Source organism: Balaenoptera musculus, chromosome 6 (genome assembly GCF_009873245.2).
Source record: "Balaenoptera musculus isolate JJ_BM4_2016_0621 chromosome 6, mBalMus1.pri.v3, whole genome shotgun sequence".
In the NCBI taxonomy this organism is placed as follows: Eukaryota; Metazoa; Chordata; class Mammalia; order Artiodactyla; family Balaenopteridae; genus Balaenoptera; species Balaenoptera musculus.
The window spans coordinates 111,911,690-111,935,995 of NC_045790.1; the positions used below are offsets into that span (position 1 = coordinate 111,911,690).

Consider the following 24,306-nt stretch of genomic DNA (forward strand, 5'->3'; position numbering starts at 1 on the left):
CGTGCCACAACTAAGACCTGGCGCAGCCTAAATAAATAAATTTTTTTTAAAAAAAATAAAAAAATAACGGGCTTCCCTGGTGGCGCAGTGGTTGAGAATCTGCCTGCCAATGCAGGGGACACGGGTTCGAGTCCTGGTCTGGGAAGATCCCACATGCCGCGGAGCAACTAGGCCCGTGAGCCACAACTACTGAGCCTGTGCGTCTGCAGCCTGTGCTCCACAACAAGAGAGGCTGCGACAGTGAGAGGCCCGCGCACCGCGATGAAGAGCGGCCCCCGCTCGCCGCAACTAGAGAAAGCCCTCGCACAGAAACGAAGACCCAACACACCCCAAAATAAATAAATTAATTAATTAATTTTTTAAAAAACAAACAAAAAAACAATGCTCCTAGACCTCTTGATGTTTGTTACAAGACTGTGCTTTTTATACTTATGCTGGTAGTAGGTTGCAGATGAAGTTTGATGTGGCAGACTTTTAAACCATATTGTTTTAGCTTGAATATTCTATACTTTTTTTGTTTCTTTATAAATTTATTTATTTATTTATTTTTGGCTGCATTCGGTCTTCGTTGCTGTGCGCGGGCTTTCTCTAGTTGCGGCGAGTGGGAGCTACTCTTCGTTGTGGTGCGCAGGCTTCTCACTGCGGTGGCTTCTCTTGCTGCGGAGCACAGGCTCTAGGTGCACAGGCTTCAGTAGTTGTGCCACGTGGGCTTCAGTAGCTGTGGCTCGCGACTCCAGAGCGCAGGCTCAGTAGTTGTGGCGCACGGGCTTAGCTGCTCCGCGGCATGTGGGATCTTCCTGGACCTGGGATCGAACCCACGTCCCCTGCATTGGCAGGCAGATTCTTAACCAATGAGCCACCAGGAAAGTCCCTGAATATTCTATAATAAGCTTTTATAAAGTATAACATGCTAAATCACTACAAAATTTGTTGTATTATAAGAAGGGTGTAAATAGTTTATTAATAAAATGCTTTGTATGCAAATTTAAAAGAAAAAGAAAAAACCAATACTTCTTTCTCTGTGGCAGTGGTTCTTGAGCTTGTGGGGGCCACAGACCCCTGAAAGGATCTTGATGAAAGCTGAGGATTATTCTCCTGAAAAATGGACCTACATACATTCACGACCCAACAGAAGTCTGACCGCAGACCCCAAATTAAGGACTCTTACCTTTTGTGAGCTACTATTTGATGACATATATTTTATCAAACAAAAACAGGCAAGCAGCAGTCAGGGTGGGAGGGAGTGGACAACCGACAGGCACAGAATATATATAATATAATTCAATGCCCCCTCCAATCAAATGCTTCAATTATTTCTATGACATCTCGGCCACGTGCCAGCAGAAGCCGTAGGAATGCATGAGTACTGTTGTGATGACCAAGATCAGAGATCATTTCTACGGTCCTGAAGCTTTGGGGAGCTAAGTTATGTTTTAGCAACTCAAATTTAAAGATAACAACAACAACAACAAAACCCTGAAAATATGACATAATATAGTTAAATTAGGGAATTACAACTCACATAAGAAATTCTCCTTTGCCAGCCCACATATATATATTTAAAATGAGATTACAGATAATGACTTTTGTGACTTATAAAAATGCTCGGGGTCACAGATCTCACAGACAGTTAGTAAACTTTTGGAAGTTTCTATCCAAAGATTTTACCTAAAAGAAGAGCCATTTTCTAACAATGCCCTCGTTATAAAGACACCACCATGTTCTCCAAACAGAAAGCAGTTGCCCTGCATCTGTGCCATTGAGACAGCAAAGGCACACTAGAGAATAAAGGGATCTGAAGTCAGATGATCCCTGCCTCTTCCCGGCCGTTTACAACCCGCTGGCCTGGGGCAGGTCTCTTAACTTTTAGGAATCTGAGCTCCCTCTTCAGTAAAATAAGGCTAAGAGGCAGAGTTATGATGATGACGATGGTGACAGTGACAATAACGATGGTAACTAACACATACCAGCCCTCTTCTGAGCCCCTCGCATATACTAAGCTTTTGATCTTCACAACAGCCCTGAGGGAGATACTGTCATCAACCTCATTTTACAGATCAGGGAACAGGAGTAAGTTGCCCAAGGTCACAAGTAGTAAAGAGAAGAAGCAGGACTTGAACCCAGGCAGGCAATCTGGTCCCAGAGCTCCTGCTTTTAATGCTACGCTACACAGCCTCTCCAGCTGGATGAGATGATGAACGCTTCCACACTTTAGAAACTGTAAAGTGCTGAAACAGGGACTTCCCCGGTGGCCCAGTGGTTAGGACTCCACACTTCCCCTGCCGAGGGCCCGGGTTCGATCCCTAGTTGGAGAACTAAGATCCTGCAAGCCGCGCAGCACAGCCAAAAAATAAAAAAATGAAGTACTGAAATACAGTATAAGACACTTCTGTAACGTTCACTGTCTCCTTTCTTTGCCCTTTTCATATCTGCCTCAAAATAAGATAATCTGCCTTCTGTTTGTATCCCCAAACTAGTTAAAAAAAAAAAACAAACTTAACATGCATTATCCTTCAGTAAGTCAGGCTGTGAGTGGAATGCACAAACCAAATAAAGACATCTCAGCAGCTGTGCACCGAGGAAATAGAGCGGCTAAGAGTCACCTCCTACCCAAACATCAAGGAAAGTGGGACCTGGAACCCTACAACCCCACCTTCCCCCTCAAAAACACGTCACTGGAATTTTAATATTGACTTCAAAGACAAGGAAGCTACTTGGTTAACTGAAAGTGTTTTGTTGGTTTGTCTTCTTCTGTTGGGCCTCGCTAGACACTGGAAACAGCCTGGTGAAGAGGCGGGCAGCGCCCCTATCCCCTGTCCCAGCTACTGGTACTTACAGCCCATCGCGAATCACGCCACGATGTGGGCAAGGGGGGCTGCGGGAGTACAGGGGGGTTACCTCACCCTGACTGGGGGAGTTGGAAAAGACTCTCCCGAGTATGTGACCATAAACAAATATGGAAAAATAAAGTGAGAGAATATTAGCCAAACAAAAAGAGGGGTGGGGCCTGTTCAAATAGGCCACTTCAACAGCAGGAGGGCAGGAGGGCATGCAGGTTGAGTACGGAGCTGGGGTACCATGTGAGCCAGACCGTTACCAGCTACATTACAGAGTCTGTCTTCATCCTGAGCACAAGAAGAAATCATCACCATATTTTAAGCAGGAGACTTGTGAGATCAAACTTGCACATTTAAAGATCACTGATGCTATGTGGGGAGAGACAGGAGGTGGTGAGACAGGGAGGCCAGTTAGGAGGCTTCTGCAAATGTCCTGGCTATGAGAGAAGACACCCTGAAGGAGGGTGGGAGTATTCGCTCATCCATTTAGCAACAAACACTTACTAAGCGCACGCCAAGCACTAGAAGCCATGGTTCGACCCCAGTGCTGGAGGTGTAAGGGTCCAGTGCAGCTGATGTGCAGAGGGAGTGAAATCCAGGAGGCAGGGATGCTGCCTGATTGATTTTGCTGGTTGTCCTTAACCCACCCCAGAGCCGGTGTTCCCAGCACTCCCCTGGCCATCAGCTCCCAAGTCCCCAACTCCCTACGAGGCTGGCCTTATCTGACGAGTGGGAGTAGAAGGTGGAGGTACAGTCGTTGGGAACTGCCCTCCAGACCCCACCGGGGTGCAGATATTGTCAATGTGCCTTTAGGATCAACAACAAACTGGAGGCTTACGAGAGCCCTTTCCCATCTTGTGACTCATCAGAATAAAGCAACTCCACCCTCTGCGAACCAAAAGCTCTGAAAACCTTCCTCAAAAGCCATACGTGCCCATCACTTTGTGACTGAGAAGGACAACACTTCACAATTCGGAGGACATCTCAACAGGAAAGGCAACATTCCCCATAAGACATCTTACTAGGAAATTACCACACTCCGGTTCTATAAGCTGAGGTCCCCAAGCATGGCATTTTGGCCGAGGATTCCAATGAACTGCCAGCAGGATAATGTGGTGACGCTCTCTGAGCTACTGTGAAAATGCATTAAAATCTCAATGTTTGAGCTCATCCAAGCAATTAAAATGAACATGGACTGCTCTGTTTTAGACTGGGAAAAACAAGGATAGGAGAGCGTTGGCCTCTAATCCTCTGAGGTTTCGCGGAACATTTTAAAGGCATTTAGATAGCACCTCTGCTACCCAAACCAAGCTGACGGTAATCTAGTTAACCAGCAATGTCTCCACTGGCTCAAAGTAAGTGTTATGGGGGAGAGGGCATGGCGGACGGGAACTTGCAGCGCTGAAAGGAAACGCGTACCCACCAAGGGCTTCCTCTGTGCTGGCCCCGCGCTAAGAGCATTACCTGGCCAGAAAAATAAGTGTCTTCACACGCATTTTTCAGGTGAAGAGGACAAAATTTGGAGAGGAACTATATAACATACGGAAACCATCGCAGTGATTTTCACAGGAAAGAAAATACAATTCCACCTGATCACTAAACAAAACCCTTCAACGGCTGCCTCATTATTTTCTGCTCACTAAGAAACAGAGGTCGAGAATTCATTTTATCTTAAAACCCGGGTGGTTCAAATTCTCATCACAAACACCATGGATGATGTAGGATTTTGAATCAACTCATTCTCTGGGAAACATACTGAATTATCAAGTGTGATTTTAAATAGCGAGCTAGTGGCCAGGCAACAGGAGAGGACACAGTACAGGCGGCAGGCCCCAGCTCGCCCCTGGTAAGACACTGAAGTCAGTGCGCAGGGCCAATCTCACCCACAGGCAAAATCAGCCTTCAGGGCTCCAGGTATTTAAATGAAATTTAAACAGACCCCTTCACTGGGAGTTCCCTGGCGGTCCAGTGGTTAGGACTCGGCACTTTCACCGCCAGGGCCCGGGGTTCAATCCCTGGTCGGGGAATTAAAATCAAGCAAGCCCCATGGTGAGACCAAAAAAAATAAAAATGAAAATAAACAGACCCATTGACAAATAAGAGAGAATAACAAATGTGTAGCACCCTTTGTAGTCACTAATCCATAACAAAAAAAACACATGGAGAGTCCTTTAGGACAGAAACAGGTCAGGTCTCATGTCAACGGTGGCAACAAAGTCAGTACTCTGTTTTTTTTGCCTTTGGACACAAATATAAGATATATATTTAGTGTCCTCTTAAAATCAATGAAAACCCCTTAAAACAAGCACAACCTGGGACTTCCCCGGTGATGCAGTGGTTAAGAATCCGCCTGCCAATGCAGGGGACACGGGTTTGAGCCCCGGTCTGGGAAGATCCTACATGCCACAGAGCAACTAAGCCCGTGCACCACAACTACAGAGCCTGCGCTCTAGAGCCCACGAGCCACAACTACTGAGCCCGTGTGCTGCAACTACTGAAGCCCATGTGCCTAGAGCCCGTGCTCCACAACAAGAGAGGCCACCGCAATGAGAAGCCCGTGCACCGCAACGAAGAGTAACCCCCGCTCGCCACAACTAGAGAAAGTCTGTGCGTAGCAACGAAGACCCAACGCAGCCAAAAATAAATAAAAAATAAAAATAAATAAATTTATTAAAAAAGAAAAGAAAAGAAAAAACAAGCACAACCTTAGGCTACAGCAGAATATGGGCAAACTGGTGACATGCCAAGGGCAAACAAACCAGAAAAGTGTATATTACAGCAATAAATTTGCATTTGCGTTAAGCACAAAACAGAATTAAAATGCACCAAACTATAAAAACAGGATGATATTTAAGATCTCAGGAGTGCAAGACAAAATTTCCTTTATGTTCAGGCCCTGTTCTAGATAAGTTACAGGTGTCAATTAAGTCACCCAGCGCCCTATCAGTTATGTTCCTTTCTGACAGTAAAGACACGTAAACTGAGGCATAGAAAGGCCACTGATTAAGGGGGAAAAAATACCAATAGTGGAGTCAAGAATTATTATTAAAATCATGTGCTTTGGGCATGTTGATCAAGTTAGCGAACTGGATATATGCTAAGTTCCAGGAAGATGGGAACTGATCAGTTTCATTCACTGTGTCTAGAACAGTGCCTGCAACATAGTAGATGCCCAATAAACACGTGTTCAATAGATGGATTAGATATTTCCTAGCAAACAGCACACTACTCAAAAGCAGTTTGGAAATTAATATGATTGAGCATTTTATACCAAGTGCAACCACTTTCCCACATATGAATGCATGCACACACTCAAAACCTGCAGACTCTCTCGCTTCCAAATCTACTGTGTATGGTCATCAGAAGAGCGCCGAGCCCAAATGCTCAGTGGCAGCAACTACTAATAAGTGATCGATAATTCGAGAAGTCTACTGACTGAAAATCATGATGGTACGATGTAACCCTCTAACCCTAAAACACACAGAAACATCCAAACGGGGAAAAAATAAGAGCAACTGGCATCCCATGAACCCACTGGAGGACTAAGTACAATTCCTGTTAAAAAGGGGAAAAGTGGGCAGGGGGCTTATCTTTACACAGTCATCCCTGGAGTCCCCACCCACGCCAGGAAGGGGATAAGAGGCTCCAAGGCAGTACCTTTCTTTTCATGACATGCCCAGCAAATATGTCAGTTAGTTGCTAAGATCCCAACTTCTCATACCATACTTATCACATTGGAGCTTAAAGCAGATGAGGGTACCTGCCTCTCTGAATCTGCGGGGCCTGGGGCTGCTCTGCTCACGGAGGTCAAGGCAATTGCCCTGAGCCACATCCATGCCTGGGCTGGGCCCCGCGCAGTGTTGGTCTGTGCACAGACTGCAGCTGTCTATGGGTCACACCCACCCCCATGGTTCCCTCTGATACGGCATGTGGACTGACCACTGCTGCTGCTTCACTGACAGGGGCATCAGCAGACACAAAACCACAGGTAAATGGTGATATTTTAATGGGCTTCAACAGCGAGAGAAACCTCTCTGCTTGCCTGGACATCCGGATGACACTCCCTTTTCAGGCTACCGAACACTGCGGGTCCCAGTTAGAGGGCTGGCGGTGTGGCCCTTGGACAAGTCACTCTCTCTATAAAAGGAGGGGCGCTGCCCCACCTGATCGTGGAGGTCCCCTTGAGATCTAACACTTGGCCAGAGGAGGCACAGCGCCTGGAGTCTGTTTGGAAATATGGGGAGGGGTTGGGGGGGCTCAATTACGGGTGTCTACTGTGTCCCCGACGGGAGGCCTTCAAAGTGACACCAGAGCCCCAACCCTCGAGGACAGGGGACGGACCCGGAGGGCGAGCAGCTGCGGCAGCGCCATCAGTGCAGCTGCTGAAAGCCTGTGGGGAAACACAGACCAGACCAGCTCCGCCTGGTCATTCTGGAGGCTTCTCTGCAGCAGCGCTTTAATCTCTGGGCTCCTCCCAGAGGAACCGGGCTGCGTCTAGCGGAGCAGCCACAAACGAAGCTAGAGATTTCAGAAAGAGCCTCCAATCCACAGGGCTGAGGCAAGTTTGACGGTGCAACAAGCTACTGACTTGCCAGAACCTACTAGATGAGTATACTGTCCCCGGGGGGAGTGAGGGTCTTGGGAGTTTCGGTCACTTGGTCAAGTCAGCGAGGAAAAGCAGCAGCCGGAGCAGGGCCCCGGCCCAGGGAGCGCCGCAAGCAGCTCCTGAGAGGCTGCTGGAGCCTCCCAAACAAACACGTGGCTGCTGCAAAAGAAGGCGAATGCTGACGGCACAGGACCGACGGGCCGAACTCCTGAGCCCAGCCCAGAGGTCCTTAAGATTAGGGCATGGCCGCCAGAGAAGGCATAAAGCCTCTCCGCGCTCCCTTCCACACCTCCTCCCTTTCAGTTCCCCCACAACCAACAAAAACACAAAGCTGCAGAAAGTCAAGGGCAAGTAAATAGCAGCAGACTCAGAAGGGAAAAAACTCAAACCGATCATCTAAATAGGAAAGAGGAAGAGAGTTAGAGGCTTCAATGTACTTAGAAATAGCTACTAGCAATAACAACTATTTACTAAAGGCCACTATACATCCTACCCTGAACCCGAAACTTCATATACAGTTTCTAATTAGACATTCAGACCAATCCGATGCGATTGGTATTATGCCCATTTTCTAGTCCAGCAGGCTGAGGCTCAAAGGTGTTAGATAACACCCAAAGTCTAAGTCCTAACACAGGACAAGGCTTACCCTTGTGGGGATAACAAACAGGCAGAGGAGGATAAAAGCTGTCACAGGTGTAAACGCAGGGGCACCTAATCTGGGTACATCTCAGAAGACTTCCCAGAGGAAGTCTAAGACCTAAATGACTAAGACTTTTCCAAAGAAAGGAGGGAGAAGGAAGAAGAGCGTGTGCAAAGACCCTGAGATCCGAAGATCCTGGGGAACCGCAATGCATTTTGCAGACGAGAATTGGCAAAAATAAGAGCAGGGAAAGTGGGAAGAAAGGAAGCTGAACGCTGAAGGATTCTCAATGAAATGACATGATGTCGGGACCTGCTTTCAAATACTCCAGCCCTCACCCCTGACCCCCAAGAAAGAGAGTAGGGGGATGTGGAAATCAATGACATAAGAGTGGCAAAATATTCTGAGTAGACAATGGCTCATTAGATAATTCTCTTACTTTTGTGTAATTTGAAACTTTCCACAATAAAAAGTTTAGGGGTTTTTTCCCCCAGAAAGGAAGGAAGGAAGGAAGGAAGGAAGGAAGGGCGGGGGCTAGAGAAGGGAGCTGGTGCCAGACCGTGAGGCCCTGCACCCGGACTGCTGATGGTAAACAGGTCATCTGCCAGGCTCTGTGCTGCATACCCAAGGGAGTAGTCACGTAATCCTCACAGCCACCCTAAGACGCAGGACTGTTCGTGCCATTTTGCAGATGAGGAAACTGAGGCTAAGAAGTCTGGCCAAAGGTCTCTCTGCTTCTGGACTCAGGCCCCTGGGTGCAATAACTAAAATGCCTCCCAATGCCAGCCGGGAGCTGGAATTAAGCCTAAGGGAGATGGAGGCAACCACTGAGGAGCAACCAATCAGGTGTCTTCTTTGTCCAGGTCCCTGGGAACTGCCGAGCGGAAAATGGCTGCAGTGGGTGGGAAGGGGCAGGAAGCCAGAGGGGAGGCAGTGGTACTGCCCCAAGCAATAAGGGGGGCCTGGGCTCAGACAGCGCCAGTCAAGGGGGAGAGGAAAGACTAAGAGGTTTTGGAGAGGCGGCATCCGTAGATCTTGGCCAGCAGGTGTGAGGGTCCGGGCACCCCACCACGAGGAGCAGGTCTGGGGGCGGGGGCAGGGTTTCAGCTCTGGGCTCCTTCTGCCCGAGAAGCCTGTGAGTTCCCAGTGCAGATGTCCAGCGGGCACTCTGACACAGGGGTCAGGATCTCAGGCGAGCTTCTAGGCTGGCTGCAGTGCGGTGTCATCCGTGTACGGCTGGCAAGTGAAGCGGCAAAACAGACGGGCTGGCCCAGAGCAGGCGCAGACCACAGGAGAGAAGCACTAGTTATCTCTCAGCTCTTTCCCAGCTCACACCCGCCATGAAGAAAAGAAGACAAGCAAAAGGGGAGGCGTAACATCAGATTCTTTCTGCACTTGTAATGATACACCTTCTTCCCCACCGTCAATGTGCAACTTACCAGGAACAAAAATGATATGGGACAATTTCCTGTCTACTAAACATTCCTGGAAGAGAAGAGAAAGTGCCCTTTTCAGGCTCTGGTTACAATCTACACAAAGCTTTGGGCAAACCACACAAACCCAATCAGCCCAGAAGAGGCTACTATAAGACAGCCAAAGAGGGACTCAGGCTGAGTTACCCTCACCCCCAGCCCCGGACAGAGTGACTCCTGCAGGGCACGTGCGACACACAGCCAGCAGCCTCTGCAGCCTGCCCAGGGCAGCTTCTCAACAGAGCTCCTGCTCCTTTACAGAAAAAGAAGGAGGGAATCACACATCTGACTCCAGGCCACAACAAAGTGACAATTTTCAGAAACCACAACTAATAAGTAGAACATAAAGATATGGAATTAGGCCAAAGCCTTGGGGTGGAACCCACTTAGAACTATGGGGGCATCAGGTGATTTTCATGACGGCTTTCACTCGGTGTGTTACGGGAGGCTACTGCTGTCTAGAGAACCTCTGAAAGGTAATCTTCCCCTAAGGGCCTCTAGGGCTGCTGCTCTGTCCTGGTCTGTTCTGAGATGTTCTGTAGCGTACACAACAGTTGTGCTTAAGAAACGTTACTCGACAAGAATTCCTCTCCTCTACTCCCCGGGTTACACTTTCATTTCCAAAACCACGGAAATGCATAAATGATTCCACTGCTCCTTCCCAAGTGACAGCCAAAAGGGACTCGAGAGATCTTCAGTCCAGCTCTTCATTCTACCAACAAGGAAGCTAGAACCCAGAGGAGCAAAGCCACGGGCACAAGGGCACACAGCTGGATAGCAGACAGCCAAAACCAAATCCCAGCCTCTCGAGAACTCTGTCCAGTGTTCTCATGACTACCGCTGCCTCGATAAAGCTTGACCAATAGTATTAAAAGGAGTAAGAAGAAGCACTAACAACATTGCACGCTCACTACACACTGGCCACTGCTCTGGGTACCTCAGGTGTATTACACTCATCAGTCCTCACAACAGCCCTATAAGGCAGAAGTGTTATTATCTACTTTTGACTGATGAGGAGGCTGAGAAAGAGGGAAGGTATGGAACTCACCCCAACTCACAAAGCCGGGGAGTCAAACCCAACAGAGTCCGACTCCAGAGCCCTGCCTGTAATGAGCACCCAATTTACAAAATGGATATAATCCAAGTGTTTATTTTTACACGGGCCCGTGTGTGCAAACATTTTCCTAAAGAAACAACGCTAGAAATCCCAGACTAGCCTATGATGTTTTCCCCACCAGGTAAGAGGACTACAGACCAATGGGAACTCTGAGCTCTGGGGGCAAGGCCTTATCAAGTGCCAAAGTAAGAGGATTCCTCCTCAGTTTGCACAGATGGTCTGCTCTGGGCAAGACACAGCCCTTCTCACCAACTTCTCTGCCATCCCCGCATTCCTCATTTCTTCCCAGGCCCCTCACCCTGTCTTCACCATCCCTCAAGTCCCACATCCCATCCAAACCCCTGGCTCCATATCAAAAGGTTACCAAAAGGTTAGCTATCTTCCTCACCAAACTCCCAAACCTCCAGGTTTTATGAGGAAAGAGCCCCCTCCCACTAATTCATACTAATGTGTGAATTGTTGATATCTATGCCCAGGCTTCCTCAGGGGGAAAAGGTGCTGATTACCTAAAAGAATCTAATTTGTAGAATTTCAGAAGAATATACTAAAGTCAAGCTTGGGAGGCTGTGTGATACAGCGGAAGTCACTGGAAGACAGGCTCGCACTGCCTGGGAGTCTGTCCTCGCCACTTTGTTAAGATAATAATACCAGCCCCTAGAGAGTATTTGCTCTGTGCCAGGTAAGTGCTGTACTTATATTACCTCATTTAGTCTCAACATATTTTTCTGTGGTGGGTACAACTATCGTCCCCATTTTAAAGAATAGAAAACTGAGGCACAGAGAGGGAAGCTTCATTGTTGTCAGGTAGCAGAGCTGGGATGTGAACCAAAGTGGTCTAGCTCTGAAGCCCATGCTCTTAACCACTGAGCAATACTGCCACTCCGTAAACAAACACACACATATGCTTAGTGTGCCGGGAATTATAACTACCATTTATACACACATATGACATGTGAGTTGTCCTAAGGCACTTCATACGCATTATTTCATTTAATATTCCCTATAACACTATGATACAAATACTTGTATTACCCCCATTTTACAGACGAGGAAACGAATGCTTTAAACAAGTTTTTCACGTGTTCAAGGCACAGCGTTAAGTGCAGAGCTGGATCATATCTCAGGCAGCCTAACTCCAGAACTTACAGTTAAGCCTTGACGTTTCTGACTGTACCTTCCTTTACTTCTGAATCCAACAGTATCTAGAAACCCCGGAGATTGGTTTTGTTTGGTTCTTTTTCCTGTTTGGTTGTGTTACTCTTTGTTCTTTTCATAATGGCTCACACAGTATCAGGGCTTTGGGTGGGGAGGGAGGAGAAGGGCGCAGGGTTCAAGGCCAACCAGGGCAGTCACTACTGCAGTCAAACTCACTCTGCTGGTAAGTTCATGCTGAGTGCAGGGAGCCAGGAAGGTTAGATTTAGGTGTAAGAACACCTGTAAGAATGGTACCTGGCACCTCTGCTTATAATAACAATCCAGAACAGTGCCTGATCCAAAGTCATGATGCTTAAGGTTTTGGGGGGCATTTAAGTGATTTTCTTTCCTCATTATGTTCTGAATGAATCCGTATTCCCTGAGTGAGTCAGGGGTGGGTGTGGTGATAAGGAAAACACTAGGAACAGAAATTAGTTGATAACACCAAGTGGGATAATCCCTAAGAGGCTGATGGAGTTGACTCGCCTCTTCCCAGTTTTCCCATTTCTGCCAAAACAACAGCTGCCGCAGAACACCTGACATCAGGTGCTGTCGCTCAAATTAGCCTGACTCAGTCAACTCCGGAGGACTTCTACCAAGTCCCATCCCCTCCTGAGCACTGGCTGTCAACCCGGCTCTCTCAGGAAGGGAACACCAGATGACAGGCAACACAGATGAAACTTCCAACCTCAGCCCTCAAAGAGCTTATCATCAGTTCACCAACTGACCTCACCTTTCCTTCCAAATTACCCGTCTGGGATCTGGCCCTGGCCTCCATCACAGGACCTCAGAATTTTCTCTCATCTACAAGTAGCACAACTAGGTTTCTCAGTAATGGCCCAAAATGGAAATGTCCTGACGGCACTTCATCAAAAATACAAGCAAGCAAACCACAAAAGGGGTTGTAAATTAAAAATTCAACAGAAAACCCTTTTTACTTATTCTTTCATTCATTCAGTGAATTTTAATTGAATATGCACTGAGTACCAGGAGCCCTGCTAGGCGCTGGAGACTCCCCCCTGGGAACGAGAGGGACACAGTCTCTCTCCTCAGGGACCTAAAAGAGGACGGGGCCCCTAAGGGAAAAGGCTCTGTGTTGCAGTTTTAACCAATCCTACCCGTTAGCTCCATGATGCCAAAACGTCAAGAGCACCTTCAAGGCTGGATGTGAGGGACATGAATGTTATAGCAACTTAAAGCCACTGAGTAACTAGGTTCTGATAAGAACAGCTCGGGAGGGTAGAGTGGAGGAAATGTCTTCAGACTTTCCAAATGAATACCCTTGGAATTGAAATTTGTTCTTTCTCTAAAAAAAGTGAAAAATTAAGCATGCAAAAACAAAGAAAAGGCAGCGCCAGCCCCTTCCTCAGGGCCCATTTCCCAACCCCGGGAGAAAGTGACACTTCTGGGGTCTTTGCTGCTTGAGACATCACCAGGAAAAGGCTGAAGTCTTCGCCCCCTTTTCAGGCAAATACACAAGCAGGCTCCTGCCACAAACAAATGAAGAAAGTCAAAGCCGGAAATCAAAGCCTGGAGACAGGACACTGGAAACCTTCGGAAAGGGGCCTTCAGAATAGTTCAGCCTAACTCTCAGCATATCTGAACGTAATAAGCAATAATAATAACAATCCAGAACAGTGCCTGATCCCAAGTCATGATGATTAAGGTTTTGGGGGGCATTTAAGTGATTTTCTTTCCTCATTATGTTCACATTCACTATCTTACAGCAAGAACCGCGTTGACGCCAATTATTTTTTGCCGTCGTCGAGAGCTTGTCATCTCTCTACAGAACAATAATCTATAGGTGCACAAGAGATGAAAGCTTAATTCTTTCCCCAATTCAGCATGGGAAAAGTGCTGCTCCCAGCAATTTGACATCATTTCATTAGATTAGATTAATTTTTATTTTTTTAGGTTAATTTTTAAATGTGTTATCCTAACAATTATGCCAACTACCATGTAATTAATATTCTGACTGACTTTACAAAAATTACAAAATCCCCTAAAGAAAATTAGTCAGTAAGCGTGAATGAGACTTCTCTATGGCCAATGGCACATAAAATAGAAAGTTCATCACATAATGGGTGGTATCAAAGCCTTTCCCACACTTCCTTCAATTCTTAGCCAACAGTGCAGAAAGCTGACATTGGCAAGTTACCCTAAACTTCACCTAACATATTAATGCACTTTCCGGTTTAAACTCTTTGAGGGTAAAATGAAGAATGATGAAAGCTTTTGCAATTAAAAAGCTCTTTTCATTTGTAAGAGAGGCATGATAAACACATATCATTGCTGCTTCCATATCCCCAGCTGGAAATTAGAATACTGGCTTATTTCTTGGGGCTACTTCTTGAGTTTATTAAAGAAATGTACATAAGGCATCCTTACCCTTGTTTTCCTCTTTTCTTTCAAGGTTTGAAGTCCAGTATTCGTATAATAGATCTTAAATCCCTTCTAGAGTAAGGGAAGGTATAAATAAGCAATAGTCAAATAGGACATTGTCTACCATAACAGAAATAAAAAACATGTTTCCTCTGTAGCCCACCTTCGAATAATTGGCAGGGGCTGCCTAGCCCCAGAACAGAGTTGTGAGCCCAGAGGTGGCCTTAGCAGGAAAGAATACAGAGGGTGGTCAGTGATGTCTGCCCTGGACAAGAGTGACAGTTTGAGGGCCGCGTCCCATGTATTTGCCATCTCCATCCTTCAGTAAACCACTAAGAATGAGTAAAATGTGATAGCAGTTCATGAATAAAACATAACATATGAATTGCTCCTGCGATGAAGGTTAAAGGGGGAAAAATGTTTGCTATAGTCAAAACCTTAAGCCAAACCTGATTACAGCATCAAGTTTTAGAGGAAAGAACACTGACCTACGTCAGGAAAGGCAAATTCTAGTCTAGCTATGAAGCCATGAGCAGGTTGGTTCACTTGGCCTTGGTCTGCTTGGCTATAAAATAAGGGGATAAGCTAAACATCTCTTAATCATTCTCTTTATTTCGCCAATTAATGGTATAAGACTCCAAAATCCCCTCTCTGCTGGGGCACTCGGAAGCTGGTGAAAGAGCAGGTACTTTAGAGGCATGCACCATGCCAGGAAGTGACTGAAACCCCTACGCCACTCACACTGCTCATATGGGACTTAAAATCTGTGATACATTTCTACATCTAGTTTTAACCTCTAGCATTTCCAGGACAAGAATTTCCACATACATGATATTTCTTTTCCTTAACACAGCCTCTTTTCCACCTGAGGGCAAGGGTGGGGGGCAGGGACAGGGTCTTCTATTTTAATACTCTAATAAATTCAGCAAACAATTAAAACTACCTTCATTCAAAAGTTAAGAGTCATCACTTCAAGTTAAAACCAGTCGCTTCCACTGGAGTCCCACGCACTCATGGTTTCAAGATCAGCCTAAATCTTCCCACCATTGAAAAGTCTCCATCCCTCAAGCCTATTCCAAGAACATTACCCACATGATACATGAACACAGCTTCCACATCCAAACACCAAAAAGCAAGACTTTCCACCAGGAGTCCAACCAGAAATAAGTCACCTACAGATCAGATCCTACCCAATCACCAGGGAAACTCACATTAAGATGTCCAAGCGTGCCACTGGGGAAATAAGGAAGCTCAAACAGAACAGCCTGAGCGGGCAGGGCTATCTGCGTAGGGCCAGAACAGTCTCATGGCTGGCCCTGGCAACTGCAACAGACATCTCTAATTTCTTGTCTGCCCTGTGTCCTCTCCTGCCTCTATCTAATTCCAAGCAGCCCCAATTCCTGTGCTTCAGCTGATCTGCACGGGGCAGTCAGAGAATCCCACCCCCTGAACTCAATGAGCTGTCTGGGTAGGTAGGGGCCACCTACCAAACAGGGTCAGAATCCGTTTTTAGGGTCTGGTGTGGACACCTGGAGATCACCTGGTAGAAGGACCATGCAAACCTACAGCTGCCAGTGTGTCTTTTCCACCACTGGGAGATATCGGGCCAACACTGGGAAGCAGGCGTAGACAGGGCAGGAGAGTGACAGATCCCCATACCACCTGGGCACCCTGATCCTCAAGACTGAAGTGGGTCTCTGTCAACAGCAGCAGCCCAGAGCTTGGAGGACAAGCCTTATAGGTTAAATGCACGCATCCCAAGTTCAAGCTCCTTCTTGAAGTGCCGCACAATAAATCGTTTCTCCCTGAGTCTCAGATTCAGCCGCCAGGGTTCCACTGCAAACCAAAGAATGTTAAATACTCCTACAGACAAATTCAAAGGAAAAATTCTACACACTGGAAATACTGTCAAGGCTCACCTGTCACTTAAGACCTGAGAGGGAAAAGAACCACAGGAAAGGTGAAAAGGATGATGGACAACTGGAGGGGGCAGAGCAGTTCACAATCCGTAACTGTAAGAACAACTATCTCCAGGGAGGTAGCAGTCTAATGAGAAAAGCTTCCCCAAATGTTCCAAACATATATTCTAGCTTTCTCTCAGCAGCAAAAAAACAAAACACAATAACCCACAGCACCCAAACAAGAGGAACTTGTTAGTAAACAAACTAACTGTTCCCAGGCTTATGAGCCTAATTGTTCCTGCTATTTTTACACTACAGCTTAGTTTTCCTTTTACAGCTGTCCTAAGGTCTACGCCACGGGCCTGCCTACTGCAGGAAACCATGAATAGCAAATTCTAGGGAGAGTGTTTAGAACAATCTCCCTCAGACGGGTGTAGAATAATTAGAGAAAAGAGCGTATTAGGAGGTTATTTATTTTATACATAGTATACACACTACTATGTATAAAATAAATAACCAGCAAGGACCTACTGCTGTTTATCTATTTTATAGCACAGGGAACTATACTCAATAGTTTGTAATAACATATAAGGGAGAGAATCTGAAGAAGAATACACACACACACACATATACATATCACTGAATCGCTGTGCTGTACACCTGAAACTAACACGATATTGTAAATCAACTATACTTCAATTAAAAAAAAAAAAGATGAAGAAAAAAATAGAGAGACGGGAACTTCTCTGGCGGTCCAGTGGTTAAGACTCCGCGTTTGGGTTCGATCCCTAGTTGGGGAACTAAGATCCCGCAGGCCGCGCGGCACGGTGCGGGGGGCAGGGAGAGAGAGACAGTAATCTACCAAACAGTACTCTAGTGATGTTCTTCCATCAACAATGGGGAGGACAGGCCAAGCAACATAAACCATGTAAGCGGCTGCACACTTAGACCAGCAGTCCTTCACCTTCTGGGGGTCAGGGACCCCTCTGAGTATCTGATGAAAGCTAGGAAGTCCTCCCCAGAAAAACACACACACACACACACCCACAACATTCTGCACGTGATTTCACGGGGTTCAGAAAAGCTGCTCCCTACACCCAGCAACCAGGTTAAACGCACCTGACTCTGAACAATCCTCAAAGACTTCAAAGGACTACATAATCTCTCACAGGGAAAGTCTGAAACTTCCAACTCTGTAACCCGATGCTGAATCAAGAACAAACAAGGAAAGAAAAACCCTCACTTTCTGCCTTTATGAAATGTAAGAAAACTTGTTTTTTCCTGTATTAGCTCCATGTCTGACACGTCCCCCTTACCTTGTTTGACCATTTATATGCCTGAAGGAGCTGACTGTAGAGAGGGGTTTTGTCCTGCACGGGATCCAGACTCAACAGCCCGCTGTTATGGAGAGGATGGTTCTCAGAAGGCTTGCCGACCAAGTTGCTCAGACGTTCCAGCTCACTGAAAAGTAAACAGATACAGCAAATAAACCCAAGTCCACTGAAACTCCAGGGCTAAGCCAACCACATTGGTCAACCGTTGTTCTTCAAACTGCCCATCAAAAGTCCCTTAAGAAGAAATACTTTCTGAAAGGTTAAGAAGACTAGGGCCACTTGAGACAACCCCTACCTGGGGGCTGATCTTGTTTTGCAACTGAGCTCTCTGGCGCCGTGCTAAAGGAGAACAAGAGTTAAGAGCGATGAAATCAATAAGCTTCCTAAAATCAGCCTCGAACAACTCGAATCATTCTCTGAGGGGGTGTGGTGAGAGAGGAGACTTTCTGGAATTTTGAAATGCAACATAACACTGCTTCTCACTAGGAGTTTTCAGACCCACGTACAGATCAGTACCTTTGGCAGAACAGCAAGTACCTGAATAAATGATGATTATTTACCATTCACACAGAGATAGATTCGTACGTGGTGCTTCACAGATGGTAAAACTTAACAAAACAAAGAAGAGATAAAATAAACGGAATGGGAAGACACCACCGAGGGGCTGTGTCAAAGAAACATGCTTCAGTCTAGCAAAAAAAAAACCTCTAGAGCAGCTTGGGAAAGGGAGCCAACAGCAAAAGCACATTCCAGAAGCACACCAGTCTGAGGGGCCAGTCTCAAAGTGTCAACAAAGGCTTTGTAGGAACAGCTTCTCATGCCACGTTCATTCTGGAATCTTCAGCCACCTTCTTCTTGGTACGGCTGTCTAAAGATTTAAGAAGGCAAAGGGGTGATGTCAACATTCTTAAACTTTCTACAATGGTGAAGGGTTACAACATCCTGTATATTACCAAGGGAAGCCAATCAAAGAGGAGACGGAAGAGAGGAAAGAACCACCAGCGCATCCCCTCAAGCAGGCAAAGTATCAACTGGCACTGCGCCAGAGAACAGCAAGTGGGTGTGGGAGTTGAGGAGGGGTGTGTGATTTCCTGGCTTTCCCCCAAAACAAGAATGGCAACTACTTAGAGGAAAATAAATAAATAAATAAAAAGAGGCTCCCATCATTTGGTCACCACCTCCTCTTCCATCCTACCTCCTCCTTCCATCTGGTTACTAAGCAGACCAAGTTGAGAAGGAAAAAAAAAAAAAAAACCCAGCCACTCCAGAAATTATAGGATGACTAGCTCACCCAATGCCTTCCCCTGATAAGGTCAGTTCTGAGAGGTAAAAGGCAAAAAATCCTGCAATTCTAACCCTCCTGGAAAGGACTGACTCTCATAAGCAGGGGAAGTCAAGTCCAGGACCTAACCAATTAAAAAGTGCCTACTATGTGCCAGGCATTTTACAAACATCCTCTCACTTAATTTCACTTATAAAGTAGAAGGTGACTTGTAAGAAAGAAATATACAATCCTTAACCCTAAAAGACCACAAATTAATATTTGTTGGGGGGCGGGAGGAGGTGTAAGCAGAAGTGATTAAGCTGGTTAAGGCCGAGATTAGGTCTCTCTAGAGGCAGAAACTTAACAGGACCAGTGAGAATGGGAGTGAAAGTACTATCAGGTGGTTTCGGAAGGGGTAGGGGAAGAAAGATCAAAGCCTATTTTGTCGTGTTTGGGGGTGGGTTAGAGTGGAACTGATGAATTCCAGGTTCAGGGACGAAAACCTGGGGCCAGTCAGATGGAGTGCACTTGGCTTTGGGGCAGCGCTGAGCAGGTCCTGTTTGGTACTATTTTATCAGACATGGTGGGGCCCAGAGGGCCCACAGGTGAGAACCCTGCCGAGCTGAGATGAGGAGTGGAAGTTCCTGGGAAGAGCACGTCCCCCAGTGAGAAATGGAAGGACCACTGAGGAGGTCCAGGGCGGCGGGAGACAGCCAGGACCTGGAGGCCAAGAGAAGGGAGACGAGAAAGCGGGGGTGGAGAACGAGGTGGCCCTGAGGGGCAGGTAGAGGCTTGGAGAGGAGGGAGGGGGAGCAAGAGAGCAAGGAAAATGGACAGCAGCCCCTGACTAAGGAGACTCGCGCGGGGTCGGGACAGGGTGGGAGGTCCCCGGCCCCTTCAGCCGGTACCTACTTGAGGTCCCGGTTGACCGAATGCAAGTTGTCCTGGAAGTGCGCAATGAAGGCCTTCTCCCGGCCCTCCAGCGTCTCCTTGTTCCGCATGCCATCCTTCAGGCAGTCGAACACCCTGCTCACGCTGGAGCGCAGCGCCTGGATGGCACTGATGGCCTGGGCAAAGGCTTCCAGGTTCACGCCGACACTTAACACGTCCGCCATGTTGCCGCCGCCACAGCGGGCCCTCCAAAACCAGCGAGCAAAAAGCCGCGCTCGCTGATGACGCAAGCCCTCGGAGGACTCTGGGAAATGTAGTTCTCGCGGGGCGGGGCGGCCCAGGCGATTCCTCAGAGCCCTGTCCCAGAGAGGGTTTCCACTTTAAACATGCGTGGGCAGGAAAGTGATCCCCTGGATCTGGGGAAGTCGGGCTGCACGCTCGGCTTTCCTAATGGTGACAAGGAATACAGAAAATTCCCTCACTTCCCCAAACTTGCACTCTGGGGAGTCCCATGGAAAAGAATTGCTCAGAGCGTTAAGGTGTCCGTGGTGTAAAGGGTTGAATAAAATGCTTCCAAATTCGTAAATCAATAGGGGAGAAGGGAAATTTCTTCCCTACAGTAAAATGCCAACTAATACATGTAGAAGGAACGAAGGAAAGAAAATTACCATTTGGCAACCGTTAGATTAATAACTGATTCAGATAGGAATTGAAGGATGCTAGTGGGTGAGTGTGAGAAGTAATAGCATAGTTACATAGTTTCAACGTATCATTCCACAAGAAACTTGCTAATTAAGAAGGGAAAAATAATGATCCAGCAATTTCAGTTCCGGTTACATACTTAAAAGAAGGAAAAGCAGGGTCTGGAACAGATATTTGTACACCCACGTTCATAGCAGCATTATCTACAAGAGCCACAATGTGGAAGCAACCCAAATGTCCATCATGGGATGAATTCATAAACAACATGCAACATATACATACAAGGGAATAGTTATTCACCCTTAAAAAGGAAGGAAATTCTGGGACTTCCCTGGTGGTCCAGCAGTTGACTCCGTCGGCACTCCTAATGCCGGGCTCCAGGGTTTGATCCCTGGTCAGGGAACTAGATCCCGCATGCCACAACTAAAGATCCCACGTGCCGCAGCGAAGATCCAGCACAGCCAAATAAATAAATATTTTTAAAAAACAAGGAAGGAAATTCTGACACATGCTACAACGTGTGTGAACCTTAAAGACATTATACTAAGTGAAATAAGTCAGACAGAAAAGGATAAATACTGTATGATTTCACTTATGTGAGGTACCTAGAAGAGTCAAATTCATAGAAACAGAGAGTAGAATGGTGGGTGCCAGGCGCTATGGGAGTGGGGATGGGGAATCAGTGTTTAAAGGGAACAGAGTTTCAATTGGGGAGGATGAAAAAGTTCCATGGATGGTGGTGACGGTAGCACAGCAGTGTGAATGCACTTAATGCTACAGAACTGAACACTTAAAATGGTTAAAATGGTAATTTTATGTTATGTATATTTTACCATGAAAGAATTTAATTCAGTAATGTAAAGGTAATAGGTAATAGTGACTTAATAGTGGAGAAACCTGGCTGACACTACCCTTACAAGAGATCAAGGTCAACGTCACCAGTGTAGGACAAACCACCCCCTGATATGATCCACTGAGGAGAGCACAACATGACTTCTGTGATATTCCTGCCAAAAATGCAAAACCTGAGTCTCATCAGGACATCTGACAAACTCAAAGACATTGGACAAAATAACTGACATCTGAAAGAGAAAAACAAATACTGTATGCCAACACATATATATGGAATATAAAAAAAAATGGTTCTGATGAACCTAGGGGCAGGGCAGGAATAAAGATGCAGATGTAGAGAATGGACTTGAGGACACAGGGAAGGGGAAGGGTAAGCTGGGACGAAGTGAGAGAGTAGCATTGACATATATACACTACCAAACGTAAAATAGATAGCTAGGGGGAAACAGCTGCATAGCACAGGGAGATCAGCTTAGTGCTTTGTGACCACCTAGAGGTGTGGGATAGGGAGGGCGGGAGACAGGCGTAAGAGGGAGGGGATATGGGGATATATGTATACATATATAGCTGATTCACTTTGTTATACAGCAGAAACCAACACAACATTGTAAAGCAATTATACTCCAATAAAGATGTTAAAAAAAAAAATCACAGATGAGTGAAAGAGCTTAACAACCGAGTGAATGGCTTCCATGTTTCCTTGAGAAGCCAAGAGTGTAATCTGTTAGATATTCTCCAGAATAATGAATTGGCATGGTCAGCTCTCTGAGTTAACGCCTCTAAAACATGGTCAAATAAATTTGTGCTTGTCTCTAAAAAAAAAAAAAACAAAAAAACTGACATCTGACAAGCTCAAAGACGTTAGACAAAATAACTATTGACCTATACTTTCTCACAAAACACTTGTGTCACGAAAGACCAAGAAGGACGAAGGAGCAGTTCCAAATTAAAGGAGACTGAAGAATGCATCCCATGATCTGGGATTTTCTTTTGCTGACCCGATTGAGACAATTGGTGAAATCTGAATAAGTTTTGTAAATTAGTTCATAGTATTTTATAGGTGATGATGTCATGATTTTGTTCATCGTATTGTGGTTATGGAAGAGGATATCCTTGTTTGGGGGGAAATATACCCTGAAGGGCATAAAGGAGCATTGTTATGTCTGCATAAAAAAGAAAATAGTATGGATATGTTTATTTAGAGAGAGAAGGATAAAGCAAATGTGGTAAAATACTAACAGTTGTGGAAACTGGATGAGGAGTATACAGAAATTATTTGCACTATTCTTGCAATTGTTAAGTGTGAAATTGTATCAAAATACTTTGTTTTCAATGGCCAGCGATAAGGGGCATGGAAGGTGTACACACGATCTAGGTGGCAAGAAAAGCCTTCAGTTCTACCAGGCTGTGCAGACCAGAATTTTGAAATTCTGTAGTTTATCTCAAGCCCGCTTCCTTAATCATTCCGCCACTCTTCTCCAACCTCACTCTCCTCACACCCCCTCAATTAAAGTTCTCTATTTCTGGAACACTAAAAATAAATTCTGCTCAAAAACTGGGCTCTGATGTTGCTCTCCATGAGTATTTAAATTTAAATACCATTTAAATGAATTAGTAGTCCCATAAGAAAGAAAGGTGTTTTATTGTCTTGGGTTTATAGAGTTGCTTTCATTTTCTGACATATACCTCACTTTTCTAGTGTGGCCATTTATAGTGTTTCCTAAGGAGAAAGGGTAGAGATAGCAGGAAACTTCTAGGTGTGGAATTTTAAACAAGTCACTGAGCCTCACTGAGCCTCAGTTTTCCCATCTGTAAAATAGGTCTAGTAATAATACCTTTGTTTATAAAGTAGCTGTGGGGTTTATAACACCTTGCAGGCAAAGCTTTTGAAATTTTGTTCGACATAGAATAATCACTCAGAAGATCATAACTGTTAGGAGGATGTGCTGAGAAAGTTTCTGATGGGGCTGTGACATGTGCTCCCATCCCCCACTTGAAGATTCTTTGCACAGAATCAAGAAAGGATTAGCAAGAGATCTATTCAAATTATCTCTAATGACACAACCTTGTTGCCAAGAGCTTGTCAGTAAACTGTGTCCTATAATGCACTATTTTTAATGGCCTTTTTTTATCTCCTTTGTAGTGCAGGGGGGTTGCTTTTATTTTTTTGCGATTTCTGTAGAAAATATTTTCTAACTTTTCAAAAGTAAAATATCCGTGTCTGTTGGCTTGTTTTGGTTGTGGCTTCAGTTCATTCATTCTTTCTAGGGGAAGAGTAGAGAAGGCTAACTCCATTATCATGTTTTTACTCACCTGAAGGCTTAGAGAATGTGATTCCTGCTGTATATTTTGTCCCTGGGGTTGGGGGGTGGGAACTGTACCAGTCTATTTCTGCCCACACCCATGTGTATCTATAAACATGAAGTTTTGCATACAATTTCAGGGGGTTCACAGCTCCCACTAAAGCCCAAGCATGAACCTCTGGTTAGAATCATGCTCTAAGGCAAACACCACGGGAAGATGGCTGGCAGCTAACTTGTAACCATCAGGTCTCCAATGCCTTGGGCACAATAGATGTTCACTCTGTGAAAGCAGTGAGTTAACCCAATATATTATATTTGCTTCTTAGATCCTCTCTCCGAATTATTTCATCTCTTCGTATACTCAGATACCATCTCTCCCTCCTGCTCACCCTTCCTCCTGCCACCCACCCCGACACACACACATACAGACAATTAGATTTTCCTTTGTCTCATTCTCTGATTCAGTGGTTTAGACTCTGATTGGCGCAATAAAGTACAAATACGCTCTGCTCCCACCGTCATTAGTTTTCAGGATTTCTCTTGGTCTCTGCTCTTCTGGGAAACTCAGAAATTGATCAGTGGAAATATACATTTCCCTTGAACCTAGTAAGGAGTCTTTCATCATGTCAACAAAAAACTTTTCATTATGGAAAGGAATGGACAGAGTTTCTCTAAGGTGTTGTAAATTCTTGAGAATGTTGGCACATATACGCTTGCATCTGTGTGTGTTTGTGGGATTAAAAATTACTTCAAAGGAGTTCATTTTGAGAAATATCAGACTTTAATTATTATGATCTTATGTTTGGGTAAA

At 45.7% G+C, this 24,306-nt stretch overlaps 1 protein-coding gene across 2 annotated transcripts in view; it reads right to left on the reverse strand.

The window, feature by feature from the left end:
- Nucleotides 1-19,915, reverse strand: part of MED27 (mediator complex subunit 27) — a 201,810-nt gene extending 181,895 nt beyond the window's left edge. Inside the window, exons 1-2 of one of the 2 annotated variants that reach the window (XM_036856692.1) lie at nt 19,660-19,915; nt 17,466-17,610 (exon numbers count right to left, since the gene is read on the reverse strand). In XM_036856692.1, the coding sequence (XP_036712587.1) occupies nt 17,466-17,610; nt 19,660-19,862 (348 nt within the window). In that variant the 5' untranslated portion in view covers nt 19,863-19,915. The remainder of the gene's footprint in view (nt 1-17,465; nt 17,611-19,659) is intronic. The other variant, XM_036856693.1, reaches the window with a different exon arrangement.
- Between the last annotated feature and the right edge of the window lie 4,391 nt (nt 19,916-24,306).